Genomic DNA, 15,716 nt, shown 5'->3' on the forward strand with positions numbered 1-15,716 from the left:
AATTGTGGTATATGAATGTTATGGAGTATTATTGTTCGGTAAGGAATGACCAGCGGGATGAATACAGAGAGGACTGGCGAGACTTACATGAACTGATGCTAAGTGAAACGAGCAGAACCAGGATATCATTATATACCTCAACAATGATACTGTTTGAGGATGTATTCTGATGGAAGTGGATCTCTTTGTTAAAGAGAGCTAATTCAGTTTTAATTGATCAAGGATGGATAGAAGCAGCTACACCCAAAGAAAGAACACTGGGAAATGAATATCAACTGCTTGCATTTTTGTTTTTCTTCCTGGGTTATTCCTACCTTCTGAATCCAATTCTCCCTGTGCAGCAAGAAAACTGTTCGGTTCTGCACGCATATATTGTATCTAGGTTATACTGTAACCTATTCAACATGTAAAGGACTGCTTGTCATCTGGAGGAGGGGGTGGAGGGAGAGAGGGGAAAAATCGGAACAGAAGTGAGTGCAAGGGATAATGCTGTAAAAAATTACCCTGGCATGGGTTCTGTCAATAAAAAGTTATTTAAAAAAAAAAGCATTAGACTACCAAAACCAAAATAAAGATTAGTTCAAGTTAAAAAAAAAAAAAAAAAAAAGAAGTGCTCCATTGTGAGCAAAACTTGTGGAGAAATCCAGATTCCTAAGACCATGGCCAGTCCTGACCTTGAGGTGAGGTGACCAAAAAGTAGACGAGGAAAGAAAATTGAGACGGGCTGGAAAAGCATCAGAAAAATGTAGTTACTCTCTCAAATTCAGGAAAAGGGGCTAGTCAGCCAGGTGACCAGGACAAAAAACAAAGACCTTGATGTGGGTCATCAGAAGAAACTTTAGGAGGAGCTATGAGGAAGGCTGCAAGTTTTGATGGTGAGAGATGGAGCTGCTAGGTGCTGCGGTGGGCCTGGAGTTGGTAAGACTTCTCCTGAATGCGAATCCAGTCTCAGATACTTCTGGCTGTGTGATCTTAGGCCAGTCACTTCACCCTAAATGCCTCCATTTCTTCATCAGTAAAAATGAGTTGGATAAGGAAATGGAAAATCATTCTAGTATCTCTGCCCCAAAACTCCAAATGGGTCATGGAGAGTTAGACACAACCGAAAGCTACTGAACAGCCACCAAAAAAAAAAAAAAAAGAGAGAGAGAGAGAGAGAGAGAGAGAGAGAGAGAGAGAGAGAAAGAGAAATGATAATTGAATCAGTTCTGTGATATCATCTGATGATTACTGTTAAATTGGGAAAAAGATTTAAAGAAGGATAAAATTCATTGTAGGTAGAGCTGTGAAACTGGCAGATTTATATTGCTATGAAACTTACATTGCTATGTAGTATTTCTAGAGAACAATAAGACATTTTTTAAAAGGAACTATCAGACTTCTTCCTCTGATAAAAAAGATATTCATCACGGCTTATTTTAGTGACAAAGAAATGACAATAGCCATGTGACTGGAGTGTGAGTGAACAATTGCGATGCACAAATGGAAAGGGATATTTACCACTATATAAGAAATGACAAGCATGAAGAATACAAAGATATGGAAAAACTTAAATGAAATAAAGTAGAATGAAGAAAGCCAAAGAGACGTGGATCTAAGCTGCTACTCTTTTATGGAGCTAAGAAAATCTTTAAAAATACATAAAGCACATGAGGAAGTCTAGAAAGCAGGATTATTCTCTTACTATTTTGTTTAAGATAAATCTATACATTTGAAAATAAAGTTTTAGTAATTAGGAATATGTGGTTTTATGTACAGTCATTTTTTATTTTGTTTGAATTTTCCTGGATCACTATGTTTGGAATAATAGGATTTTGAAAAGAGAATGCAGATTCAGTAGAATTTTGAAGGCAGAAGCCATATGGCAAGGAGTTGAGAGATGCTGTGACTGATGAGGAAAGGCTATGTGCCTGACAATATTCTAATGAGTGTTTACAAAGACAATCTCATTTGAGCCTCACAACAACTCTAGGAAGTAAGTGTTATTATTAATCTCATTTTGAAGTTGAGGGAACTGAGGCAAACAGAGGTCAAGTTATTTGCCATGGGAAATATAGCCTGCAAGAGTCTAAAACTAAATTTGCATTTGGGTCTCCTTGCTGTCAGGCCCAGTGCTTTGTCCACTGTGCCACCCAAATTCCTGAGAGCTACACATCAAAGGTGCATGTAGGAAAGTCACAGGTCCGGCTCACAAGCAGCTTGTACTCTTAAGGGGGCAGGCTACATCAGTGGGAGGTCTTGGCTGCGATTGTGTGGAAAGGTCCCAGCAAAGCACAGAGCATTGCTTGTTTAGCCTCGCTTGGAACCATTTGCCAGTGCTGAGGACTTGACAGCAGCTTTCTCTTTGGGATCTTTAATCAAAGTGGCTACAGCATGTGTAGAAGCAGGTGTCAGATTGTACCTTCATAGGACTTGGAAGCCCTGCCGTACCCAAGGCCCAGGTCCCTGGTCCAAGGAATGGAGATAGTGATCCAGGTTATGATGATACTGGTGGTTTAATTTGCTGGTACATGATGCTTTTCATTTCTCCCTCAGGGTTCCCTGTTGGATCAGCTAGACTGATTTGCCTGGCTCATGAATGTCATTGGTTGGCAGTTGGTGGGAATAGCAAGATCCCTCTCCACAATATTTGGTTTCTGCGTTGATGGCTGTGAGGGCTGGACTAGAAGTTGGACTGGTAGTCTAGGGGTTGGCACGCTATGCTTTTGTATAGATACCCCTTTGGGTGACAATTAGCCAGTAGCCATTGCTGATTGTGAGAAAAGTGGGCTCCCTTCATAGATTTCTGCTCTCAGCTGTAGGTTCTAGGCTGGAAGCAGGCTCAGTGGCCTAGGAGACGCTGTGATTTCTGAGGCTCTTGTATTCTGTGTCCAGGGTCACCTCCATCAGGGTGCAAGGCAGAAATGGTAGTCATTGCGCTGGTGGTTGTTTGGTTACCTGACAGTTTCTGTGTCCTGTTTCTCCCTGAGTGGTTGAAATCCTTCCTGGCAGAGCAGCAGTGAATGGGGACTCTTCTCAGTTTGGGCTGCAGTTGGTCATCAAGCCAATGCTGCATCCTCCATGGACTGGTGTCCCAGGACCCTCTTCTAAGCACCACAAGGTTTCTGAGTTAAAACTTAAGTCCTCCTTGAGAAAAGAGTGGGGTCCTTCTGGAGGTTTTTAAGAAAAGGCCAGCTGATCTCCTAAAGGAGATTTCCTGTGGAGATAGAACTGGGATTACCTCTGAACTCCTTTCTAAATCCCAAAATTCTAAAAATTTGCCTGAGAATTTCAAATACTGATAATCCAAGCAGCTAGGTAACATGGCAGGAAGAGCACTAGACTCGGTGCAAGAAGATAGGAGTTAGATCATCCCTTGTACCCTTCCTTCCCATGTGACCCCAGGCTAGTCATTCCACTCTTAGTCTCTACTTTCTTCTAAAATGGAGTTAATAATAGTGCCTGCTTAATGAGATACCCTGTGTAAAATGCTTTTCAGATCTTAAAGCATTATTTAATTATTATCCAACCAATGGGAAAACATTTGATTTACCACAGTGGAGGTGTGTGAAATGTTTTAGTGTAGTCTCTGTTGAACAAAGTGAGACATTCTATGCATTTTTTTGGGATTTATATTACACTAGTCTAATAGTAGAAGTCTGTCCTCATAATGTAACTTATTTGCTGTATCTGCTTACATTTCTGCACTATGATTTGGGACAGATTAAATGTCAGCAGCCACCCATGGCCATATTGCCATTGTTTTCTCTTAATTGGTGGAATGGGCAAAATTATAAAATCTTCAGGGTTAAGGCTCGGGACTGAGAAACTTCTGCAAGGGACCAGCCAATTAGAGGGTTGAGTACTTCCAGAATGAGAAATAATCCAAGGGTTGATGGAGCTTCAAAGGTGAGGAGTATTTGTGACGTGGTAGACAGTCAGCAGGGCAGCCTGAGGAAGAGCAAAGAAGCATTAGGATGCTTAATGTAAGCCCCAGAAGGAAGAGGAGTTAAACACTGGCATTCACATTCTCTGATTGCTGTATCTCACTTTGGACACACTTTTACCTGTGCTGTCAGACTTACTGAAATTGAAAGAAGTGGGGAAAAAGATGTCTTCTTCCTTAAATCTCCAAAATCAGAGCTGCCCTCATGATACATGCTCACTTTGCTCCTTCTCTGTTTACCAATATTTATCTCTTTGATTCTCAAAGTGATGGATGAGATGTGTGACTTTATGTTTAAAAAAAAAAAAAGTATTGATAATAACTCCCTGTTTGAGAAGATTCTATACAGGAGTTAGGCAGAATTCAGGTTTAGATTAACATCTTAGACCACATGCCACACTTAAGTTCAAAATAGACATGTATCTTTAATATATATATTTTTAAATGCTGCCCCCCAAAATTTTGATAACTAGAGAATTAGATCAAATACATTTTATAGTTTTGAATTAGAGGAAAATTCCTAACCAAACAAGGGATAGAAGTAATCATGAAAAATGAAAGATAAAATAGGTAGTTTAGATAACATCAAATTGAAATCTTACATGAACAAAATTAGTGTAATGGGGGTAAGAAAGGAAGTGGTTAGTTGGAGGAAACAATCTTTGAATAAGAAAAGGGGCTAACATCCAAGATATATAAGGAACTGACACAAAAATAGAAGACTGAAAGCCTTTCTCCAGTTGGTAAGTGGTCAAAGAATATGAAAAAAATAGATCTCAAAAGCTATAAAAAAAGCATATTCAAGATTGCCTAAAATATTTAATGTTTTAGGACAAATGCAAATTATAACAACTCAGGTTTCCCCCTCACATTTTGAAAATTGGAAAAAGTGACACAAAATGAGAATAAATGTTGAGGGAGTGCCAGTGAAAATGCAGATACTAATACCTTATTGATGGAGCTATGAATAATCCAACAATTCTCAAAAGCGAATTTGAAATTATGCTGTGAAGGGAAGGTCCATTGATGCTCAAAAATATTTATAGCAACACTTTCTGTAGTAACAAAGTCCTTGATTAAAGAAATGGCTAAACAAATTTTGGTACACGGAAGTAGTAAAATATTCTTGTATTGTAAAAACATGATGCATATAAAGAATATAGAGAAGCATGACTAGATTTATATGAACTTAAGGAAGCAGAACCAGAAAAACAATGTAAACAATGACAACAGTAATATAATTAGAAAACATAACAGCAGAAATTGAAAGCAAAATATCAATCCCAAATGGAGAGAGGCTGTAGAGGTAGAAGATTGTGGGTTATGACTTAATGGGCTCATTAATTCTCCTGAATTGTTTTTTACCTTTTCTATTTATTGTTAAGAGGATTGACTTTGGGAAAGGGAGATGAAGGACTATATTGGAAAATAAAGGTGATGTAAAAACAAGATATCAATACAAAAGTTTTAAAAAAGAATTATCCCAGAGTATATTGATGTTCTAAGAAAAGTTGCTGTAATAACAGATTTACTTGACATTTAAGTTGTTATTTAAAAAATGAGTAGGTTGGCATAGATCATCTCTTAAGATCGTTTATCTCTTGAACCATTAATTCAGGTAAGTCTTTGTTGCCTACGATAGCATGATGTCCATAACATGACAATTTGTGGTCTCTTTTTTCAAATTTTGGTTGGGTTTATTTGAGAAAAACTTGTTTTCATAATTGGGCCATTGATTTTCTTCTCAAGGAGCCAGCTTTTGGAAGCAAACATGAAGCCCCATCTTCGCCTGTTTCTGGCCAGCCCTGTGGAGATGACCAGAATGCTTCTCCTTCCAAACTTTCTAAGGAAGAGTTAATACAGAGCATGGACCGGGTGGATCGAGAAATTGCAAAGGTAGAGCAGCAGATTCTCAAACTGAAAAAGAAGCAGGTAAGTACGTTTTGTAGCCTTTCACATTGCTCGTATTGTCATCACTGCCACCCCACTTTCTTCCTATATTTCCTTCTCTGACATATGGGTGCTAGAACACAGCCGGTTACACTGGGGTCATCAGAAACTTTTGGTGGCTTCTTGCCCTCTTCACCTGGCCTTGAAGTCTCCAGCTCTACTCATCTTCTAGACAAAAACATCTTCAGCTGAAAGGAATTATTGATCCTTCCTGAGCAGAATGCTTGCATTCCTCTGTTTTGTTTTTTTTTAATGTTGCTTCTTCTGTGCAAAAATTTCTCTGCCGTTTCCTTTGAGATTCTGTATTGTTCCAAAGCCCAGTTCTGATTCCCCCAAGAGTTGCCCTTGACCTTTTACCTGCATGCTCTGCCTGTACCCAGTAAAATTTGGAGCTCTCTGAGCATAGGAGTTGGCTTACTTGTCTTATTAACTCATGGGCCTTTGGTAATGAAGATCTAGATCTGAACAGAGGTGGGGTCTGCTTGGACCCATAACCTCACTGGTGTGGGACTATCTGGGTGAAACATGTTTATACCTTCAATTCCCTCTGCACTTTTAGAAGGTCCTGAGAAATGACATCACTGCCCTAGAGCAATGTGGGGTATTTCAGAAACAAGATTTAAATAGAGGCTTCCCTGATTCCAAGTCCATCTCTCTCTTTACTACCCTGTGTTGAATTGAATGTGAGTGCCAATTACATGGTATTAATTATATTACTAGGCAGGTGTGGGCATGGTTATTTTGGGATATAGACAAGTGACCTGGCCTATTTTACAAGTAAAATGGTTTAAATCATTGACAAGGTGTTTTTAAAACTAGGTTCTTCTGAGTGATAGTGTTGATGAACTAGTTTCCAATGCTATTTCCGATTTATGTAATTGACTAGCCAGTTCCATTAATAGAAACATAGAGTAGTTTTATTAATGCATTAATGGAAAAACCTTTTATATTTCATAATATTTCATTTAAATGTATTTGAAAAGTTGGTAAGCTTTTAATTAAAAATAGTTTCTATCTAATCCTTTTAGAGCTAATTGATTAGTAGACCAGCTTTATGAGATTTCAAGGAAATGTCAGATAAGAAGGAATAGGAAGCTTTATCAACAAGAAAAAAATAGTGAAGCAGTAGGCAACTCTTTGTCTTATTGAATCCAGAGGCCCCATTCCTGTGTGTTTTGGGTGGCAAACTCTCTGGCCTTCATGGTGGCCAATTTTCTCTTGTCAGGCTTTTGCTGAATGTTATGGAGCAGAGTCAGCTTTTTTCTCGAGCTCACAGATCATTTCGGGTGTAAATGCCACTGGTTGTTTAGGGGAACCTTTTTAGAAGAATTCTACTAGGAAAGCTTAGAGTGAAAACCTGAGTGTAATTGTAGATGTGTTGTAAAGTCCTTGAAAGACATAGAGCCCATCCAGAGGCTTAGGAGAGTGTAACATGCACAAAGCTTGAGGAAGGACTGCACCTCCAGAGCTCAAAGGGACCTTCCAGGCCTCCCGGCTCGGCTTCCATCACCTTTGGCTAGCCTGTGTCAATGGGAGGGCACCCCACAGGAATGGTAGGAGAAGGCTACCCAAGGGAGCTAGTTGTTGATATTTAAAAGTAAATTTATCCATATTCTGGGTAGAAAGATTATTTATTGTTATATAGAACAGCCTTCATAGGACAGTGCATGGTGTAACAAGGTAAAAGGAAGAAAGAAATAAAGAAATGAATAAGGAATGAATTATGTTTTTAAATTTAAAAATTAAGGGTGAAATAAAATAGTTGGAAACCCAATAAATAAAAAAAATTAGATACAGTGTTCAGTGGTATGCTTTGGGGCCTCAGAGCTTTGATTTTGCTGGTCTAATCTGCTGCTGAGAGGGAGGAATCTTTCCTTCAGTGCAGGCCTATCCTGCCTCTGTAGCTTTAGGGCACTGCTGGGGGCACTGAAGGACTTAGGGTTTGCCAAAGGTCACGCTGTCAGGGCTTGTTGGAGGCTGGCCCAGGCCTGCCAGTTCTCTCTCTGTTCCTCCGTGCTCTGCCCCATCCCAGGGACAAGTCTAAAGAAATCTGTTTTTTAGGAGAAGTAGGCTTCTGGTTCTTATGGGAAGTCTCCTTGATCAGAATACAGTTAACATGCTTCCATTGCCTTGTGGCCTACAATGCCATCTGGTTAACTTGCCAAGTGGCTGGGATTTTATAGAGATATGATAATGCTTTGTAAATTTTTGTCATTTGGAAATTTGATGAGCATGCTATCTATACCTTTATTTATTGATAAAAATGTTAAAAGAATAAAACTTTTGTTGGGTTATCATCCATTACCACCAGTCATCACCAGGTTCTCTACCAGAAACCTACTGCCCCATTGTATCGAAACATTAGTAACCCCTCTTAAAAGTCCAATCACTCTTCCAGTTCTAAAGCTCTGTCTTATCTGGTTGATATCTCTCCATTTTCTCCATAAGATGTATGTCAGTTATTATTTTATATTATGTCCTTTAATAAATATTACAGCTTGGTTCGGCTCAATGTACCAGAACCTGCCCTTTAGGTTGCTTGACATTTTGAGGGTGCCAGCAGAGTCCTTGAGTTGTCTCTCACTTATGCCCTGTGGCTAGCTCACCCTGTTTTCTAATTCTATGTTTTCTCAATGATAGTCCCTATTCTGCTGTATCTCACTGGCTCATATTGGAGACCATGCTCCCTTACTTCCCCTCTAACCATTTACTCAATCCAGCTTGCCATTTGCCTGCCTCTGCAATGCTGCTTCTTCCCTCTCAGACTATCATTTCTATTCATTGAATTACCAGAATCTAGGTCCCAAGTTTCTGTCAAACCTTTTCACTCATTTTTTGAATCTTTTGCACTTCCTTGGTGGGGTCCTATTGCCCTTGATGGGTGACCATGTTGCAGAGGAGACTTCCCAGTCTTCCCAGTTTTCCATTTGAGCCATCTTGCTATCTTGACTACTACTCTGTATATCTCTTCTTCTCCTCCACCTCTTGTTGTGGGCATGGTGATCATATAAATAATACCTTTACTTCTGAAAAGGAGTGTTTATTGATTATACTGTGGATCAACTCATTGTCTTTGTGATTCTCCAATCCAGAAAACTTCCTCATTCACTAGTCACCCATCTGTGCAATCTCTTCCCAGTAGATTAGTTAGCTCCTTGTGAACAGACTGTCTCTTTTTTGAATATCCAGGACTTTAGCATAGTGCATGGCATATGGTAATGATTTAATTCTTTTCATCTTAATATATAAACTCAGGCAAGTCAATTAACCAGTCCAAGGCTCATTTTCCTCATCAATAAAATAAAGTTGTTGGACTAGATGATGTCTAAAATCCCTTTTAAGTACGAATCTGATTTTTTGGTCTTTAGATTTAATAAGAAAAGGTAAAATCAGGGGGCATGAATGCTGAATGTTCAGTGAAGTTAGTAAAGTCTAGGAAAGAATCGTCATTTGGGATGTAGTAGATTAGATTAGAAACACTTATCTTGAAGGGACTAGGATCTGGTTTGATTGAACAAAACACAATCCCAGTCCCCTCAGAATTGCTGCAAGAACTATTCTGTCTTTCCAGGAATTTTCTGAACTTGAAATGATGACTTGGACCATGACAGGTGGATAATTCAGTCAGTAAGCATTTATTATGAATACCTAAGAAGTGCCAGGCAATGGGATAAGGCGTATGACTAGAAAGACTAGTTCCTGTTCTCAAGACGTTTACATTGGAGTTGGGGACACATAGTATATAAATAGATAATACAGATCACATGTAAAATGAATCCAAGATAGTTTGGGGATAGAGGCATTTGTATCCGAGGACCTCAGCAAAACTTCTCTTAGCAACTGGTTTTCAAGTTAAGTCTTGAAGGAACTTGGGATTCAGAGAGGCAGAGGTGAGAACAGAGAGGATTCCAGTCCCTGAGTTAGGTCCAGGGTGGAAGGAAAAAGGAGAGAAGCAGTGAGGGGGATGTGGCTGGATGCCTTGCCTGGAACTACTCACTCGTAATTGTCTTCCCCTGGAGAGCCCCTGGGAGGGATGTGTATAGATGAGGGGGAGTCTTGGGGTATACCCAACACCGATGCATGGACATGGATGGGAAAATGGTCCAGGAAGAGATGAGGAGAGGCGGTCCTTGAAGAGATGGGGGAAGATTAGGACTGAACAGAAACAAGAGATTTGAGAATTAAAGATGCCATCGGTCACTTCGTAGAGCAGTTTCATAAAATCACAAACTAGATTCTAGTAAAAGTTTGAGGGGCTAGTGAGGACAATGATCAGATTGTTGTTCTGGGCAGTTAGCTGAGGAAGGGAAGAGAGCTTGAGGGGATGCTAATTTTTTTGTTTTGTTTTAGTGTAGATAAGTCTTGGGATTGTGTGATTCCACAATTGGAAGGGCCCTAAGAAGTAGTCCACTCTAACTCTTAAGGCTAATGTTATGTGACTTCCTAAAGGTCACACTCTTAATAATAATTAGTCCTTGTTTTCCATGGTCCATGGGATGGTACTGGAGGAAATATCATTTAGAAGGATCTATTTTTGGTTGTTTCTGAGAAGATACTTTCCAGAAGTATCTGCATAGCCTCACTATTTTCAAGTGACTTGGTCAACTCTTGGATTTCTATAAATATCTTGATGTATTATTTCCTTTTAAGTAAAATTTAGTAAGACATGTTCAGAAGTGTGTCTTAGTGATGACTAATGACTTTCTGTATTTGTTTGTCACAATTGTAATCTATCTCTTTTAATTGCTAATTATTTTAATTTCTAACTTGTAAAAATATTCCATTACTTTTCCTCTTTATTAATTTTACATATAATTAGGCTTTGTGATATAGATGAAATAACTTTAACTCTTTACTTTTCCCCATTTCTATATGGTATGGTATTTCAATATGATGGGTGCTGATTCAGTTTTATTGCCTTTTTTGAAACAGCTCCAATTTTTCTTCACCATTCATCTGCATTTATTGAGCTTCTACTCTTCACCTAGCATTCTGTCAAACCCTGAAGATGAAAAAAAAAAACAAGATACTTTGCAAGGGTGACAGGAATTAAAGAGTGTTCAGAAAGAAAGACTAAGAACTTCTGGTGACATATAAAAACATAGGGAAATCAAAAACTTTTTGTACAGGCGTATGTAAAAATTCATTATAATGTAATAGGGAAAGATGAGAAAGAAAATATTTACTGATAATAATTAGTGGAGCAGTTCTACTCCATGAAATCTTCCTGGGAGGATTGAATAAAATTTGGCACAAGAATGTGTGTGATTGGGAGAATTTTATAGAGGCTATGATTGGAGGGATGTCACATGTACGGATAGGCTGATTCCATGAATTGGCTCAAGATCAGATATAGAGGAAACTGGAAAGGGAGTATAAATAGGTATATTCCAAAGTTTGAGAAAGTAGCTATCTGTCTTATTTTACAATGGAACAAAATGATTCTGCTTACTTAATGGAGCCGTTGATCACAAGGTTGAGTTGAGCACATAGAATTAAAATAGTTTTTTAATTTTTCCAAATACATGCAAAGATAGTTTTCAACATTCATCATTCATTCTTATATTCCAAATTTTTGAGAAAATATTTAAAAACCCTTGCGTCACAGATCCATACATATTAGAGGTTTATGTTCTGGAATCTTAATCTTGCGGCCTCCTCTAGTTTTGATGTTTTAAAAAATATTTTACTATTTTGTGCTATTTATCCTGCCTATTTAATGGTTATCATTTTTATGGTAATTGAAGTACATATAGAATATATGATTATAACATAATATGTCTTTTAAAATTTATCCATTATTATGCTGTGTTATATTACTTAAAAAATTTTTTTGTCTTTATCATGAATTATGCTTTTGATTTGCTTTTTTGTACTTTTAAACATTTGTTTAAAACCATTTGGGGGAGTATTTATGACCTAGTTTTATGAAGAAATAACCAATCTTTTTGATTTCCTTTTTTGTTTCCTTTTTAAAAAATTTTAAGGTAATTTTTACTTGAATAAAAATATAAAAGTACCTTCTGTGCTCATTGTTTCCCATCATTGTCTTTTTCAGTTTTTTTTATTAATCAAAAATAATGGTTCTTATTGTAATTGTGTTCATTTAATTTTTAAAAAATGATTATATGACAGAAATAGCCAACTGTTGCTCAGTGGCCTGCTTTATCTCTAGTGACTAATTATTAGTTGGAGTAACATGTTGCAGATGTTTGATTTTTTTTTTCTTTCTGTTTCTTAGCAACAACTTGAAGAAGAAGCTGCTAAACCTCCAGAGCCAGAGAAGCCTGTGTCCCCTCCTCCTGTGGAGCAGAAACATCGCAGTATTGTCCAAATTATTTATGATGAAAATCGGGTAAGCCGATGTTTGCCGAGAGGTGCTTGTTGAATGTAGTCTTCAGCGTTATATTAAAACGCATTCCATTCTTGGTTTTGAGTGTAAGTTGCAGTGAGTATTTAAAATGATCAATTTTTGTAAATCTTTTAGGATTCATAAACTTTCAGGACTTGAAGATGATTTTTTTCCCCCTTTTCATCAGATTAGATTGAAAGCTCTTTGATAGGCACCTTTTGGAAGGAAGCAGCCCTGATTCTTAAGTACAGTTTGTTTCAAGAAATTTATCTGGTTGGCTTGGGGGAAATCATCTAATTAGATTCTCATAGTAGCAGTGTACATTCTCTACTGCCCCAAGTCACAGAGAATTCTCTCATTATTTAAACTCTTAGGGAACATGTATAACATTCATTGCTAATAAACTAGTATCACAGGTGGAAATTGTCTTTGGACTTTATTATTATACACTTTAAAACTTATGCTTGGGATTCACAAAGAGTATGGATCTTTCAAACCAATTTCAGCTTTCATTGCTTCATGAAATAACTTCCTTATCTCTTGTTTTCTTTTGAACTAAAAATTTCAATTGGTTTGAAATGGACTACAGTTACAATAGTGTTAGTATGTGATCCCCTCACCCTCCCATTTTTGTTCAAGCTATTGTAACAAAAGATTATTTGTGATTTTAAAAAAAATTGATGTAGATAATGGTAGTCATTTGTATATACACAATTGTAATACATGTGAATTTATAAATCTTTGACCTTTTCTCTATGTTAGTCAGCTTTTTAACACTTACAGAAGTTATGTAACAAGATTTGTGGCTTTGTTTGAATTCCTATATGTAAAATTTATAATTTTAATCAGATCCATGCTTTAAAATTAACTATTTCCTTAAATACTGTCTGTCTTAGCCAATAGTTTATAATGTTTTAAATGATAAATGAAAAGAAATTGTTAGCTTGAAGCTATCATAAGGTATTCTATAAAAGCTGTGATTATTCAATTGACTTGCTGTTATGAAAAGTGCAGCCATCAAAATAATTGCTCATTATATAAAAAAGCTAAGGGTCATGTCTAATAAACCAGCTTAGAGGCCAAGAGGAATTAGGCTTGATTCAGAACAAATGCTATGGTGGAATAAATCAGGTCCAATTCAAGATGAGAGGTATGTGATTTTCCCCTTTGATAGTATTTCCTTCGATAAGTGTCTGCTGTAAATTAATATGATATTTGTAAATGGAAAACTGATGAGAATGCTTATATGTACAAAGCTTCTTTGTAGGTTCATAAACTAGATTCATAGTTAATTTCCCCCCTCCCCAAAACCTAACTTTAAAAAAAATAGTTTGCTTAAGAGATAAATATTAAGTTTATTATTACTTTGTGTATATTAGGGAATTGGTATCATGACAGGCTATCATTTTTCTTTTTAATTTATTTTGTGCCAAATGTCATTGACTCATTATCTATGTAAGTGTGAATGAAACATGAATATAACAGACATGAATCAAGTGTTAGTGAAATTCTTTCAGAAAAAAAGATTTGGTGGAAAATTTTGTTTAAATTTAATTTTAGTCATAGCTGTATGTCTTTTTGATAGCTAGAGAAGTATTTCTTGTCATTCTGATTCCTATGCCCAGCAGAAAAAAAATTCACCTGACTATTCATTCTCTTAGGCTGTAACATTATTAGTCTAGCTATTCTTTAAAATCCTAAAAGATGTAATGTAAAATTTGTAATATTAGGGCCTCTGATAGTGAAGACGTTAACTTCCTCATTAGTAATTAGTACAAAATTATATATTTCATACATAGCATACTTTTTGATTACTATTTGCCCTGTGGATCCACTCTCAGTAGCTTTAAAAATCTCTATTGATCAATTCTAAATAGTGGGGCACCAAAAGAGAAGAATTTTAGGGGTAAAGTCAAGAAATAAAATATTTTCTTCCTCATTCTTTTTATGTCTTCCAATTTGATTACAGATTGGGTTTGTCAGACTTATTAAATTATTAGTTTTTCTGCTAATGGCTTATAATGCTGACTTAGCACTTTATTGGTTATTTACTTTTAAAAAAACCCTTTATTAAGTATCTACTAAATCATTGTCCTGTCTAAGTACTAAGTACTAAGTCACTGTCCTGTCCTACCAATAGGACAGGATTAGACATTTAACTGAATTCAAGAAATACTTATTAAGCCCTTTACTCTGTATAACACACTGAGGTTACAAAGATAAAATGAAAACCAAGATACAAGATAGATGAATTAAGTACAGAGAGAAAGGAAAGAATCTTAAAGTTTATAAAACACATTTCATTTTATTTTTACACCAGCCTTTGGTGAGACAGATAATAGAAATATTCTTGATTTCCTCCACCCTGCATTTTATGGACTTTAAGTACATGTAACTTGAGTTCCTCATACGATGATGTGTTCATAAGGATTTATGTGAGAAATATTCAGGAGGATGATTGGAAAACCAAAGCTGGACATTATAGACTTAAGCTATTCTGGAAGAAAATTCTACTTGAGTTAGATTTAAAGTTCAGACTAGAATTCTTTTGGTTGCCAAACATACCATTTTAGCAGGGTAATATTGAAAACAGTCTCATGACCTGCAATTACTTCACACAGCTGTGGACTCCAGAAATAATTCATTGGTTCTCAAGTTTCAGAATAATACATGTTGGAAAGTAGTTATTGGAGCTGAGCAGAGAAATTTCTCCAAATACTCTTATTTGTTTATCTATTTTTTTGAGGGGGGAGGGAGGAAATATTTTGCAAATGAATGACTTCAGAACAAGTAGGAACTATAAATATGGATTATAATTTTTTGCCTTATGATTTAAAGCATTATGGGAAAATGAGACTTTAATTTTGCCTGAATTTGTTAGGAACTTGATATATTTACTAGCAGTTAAGCTAATGGTTTTGAACTTGAGTTCATACAAATTCATCAGAGTTGGAAGGGACTTTAGAGGCCATCAAATTCAATAAGAATTTCCATTCTCACATACCTGGTAAGTGGCCATCCAACCTTTGCTGGTAGCGATGGGGAGCTTACTACTTTCTGCGGCAGCAGACATCACCTATGTTTGTCCTTGTTCTGCCTTCTGGAGTTAAGCAGCACAAGTTTGAGCCCACTGCACATGGTGCCTGGTCAGGCATTCCAACAGAATTACCATGTTGCTCTTCCCTTATTATTACCCCAAGAGAAAAAACTGAGGTCTTCTCCTCTCTGGGCTTTCCATGTCTTCCATCAGTCACTTCTGGTGATTCTTGGAGCCCTTCATCATTCTGGTCACTTTCCTTTGCTTGTTTGTTTTTAAATAATAGTTTATTTTTGTTTTCTCCAACTACATATAAAATCAAATTTTACCTTAAAAAAAAAGTTTTGAGGTCTCTTCTTCCTTCCTTACATTATGACTAATTCTGCTGTAGATAAAACATACGCAATTATTTTGTACAAGAAGATGTGGACCAGAAAAAAAAGTGAAAGAAG

The 15,716-nt window shown here is 36.8% G+C and overlaps 1 protein-coding gene across 1 annotated transcript in view; it reads left to right on the forward strand.

Moving 5' to 3' along the window:
* Positions 1-15,716, forward strand: part of NCOR1 (nuclear receptor corepressor 1) — a 174,184-nt gene that overhangs the window by 49,240 nt on the left and 109,228 nt on the right. Inside the window, 2 exon segments of the mRNA XM_051992080.1 lie at positions 5,675-5,857; positions 12,117-12,230. Coding sequence (XP_051848040.1) covers positions 5,675-5,857; positions 12,117-12,230 — 297 coding nt within the window.

This window comes from Antechinus flavipes, chromosome 4, assembly GCF_016432865.1.
Source record: "Antechinus flavipes isolate AdamAnt ecotype Samford, QLD, Australia chromosome 4, AdamAnt_v2, whole genome shotgun sequence".
In the NCBI taxonomy this organism is placed as follows: Eukaryota; Metazoa; Chordata; class Mammalia; order Dasyuromorphia; family Dasyuridae; genus Antechinus; species Antechinus flavipes.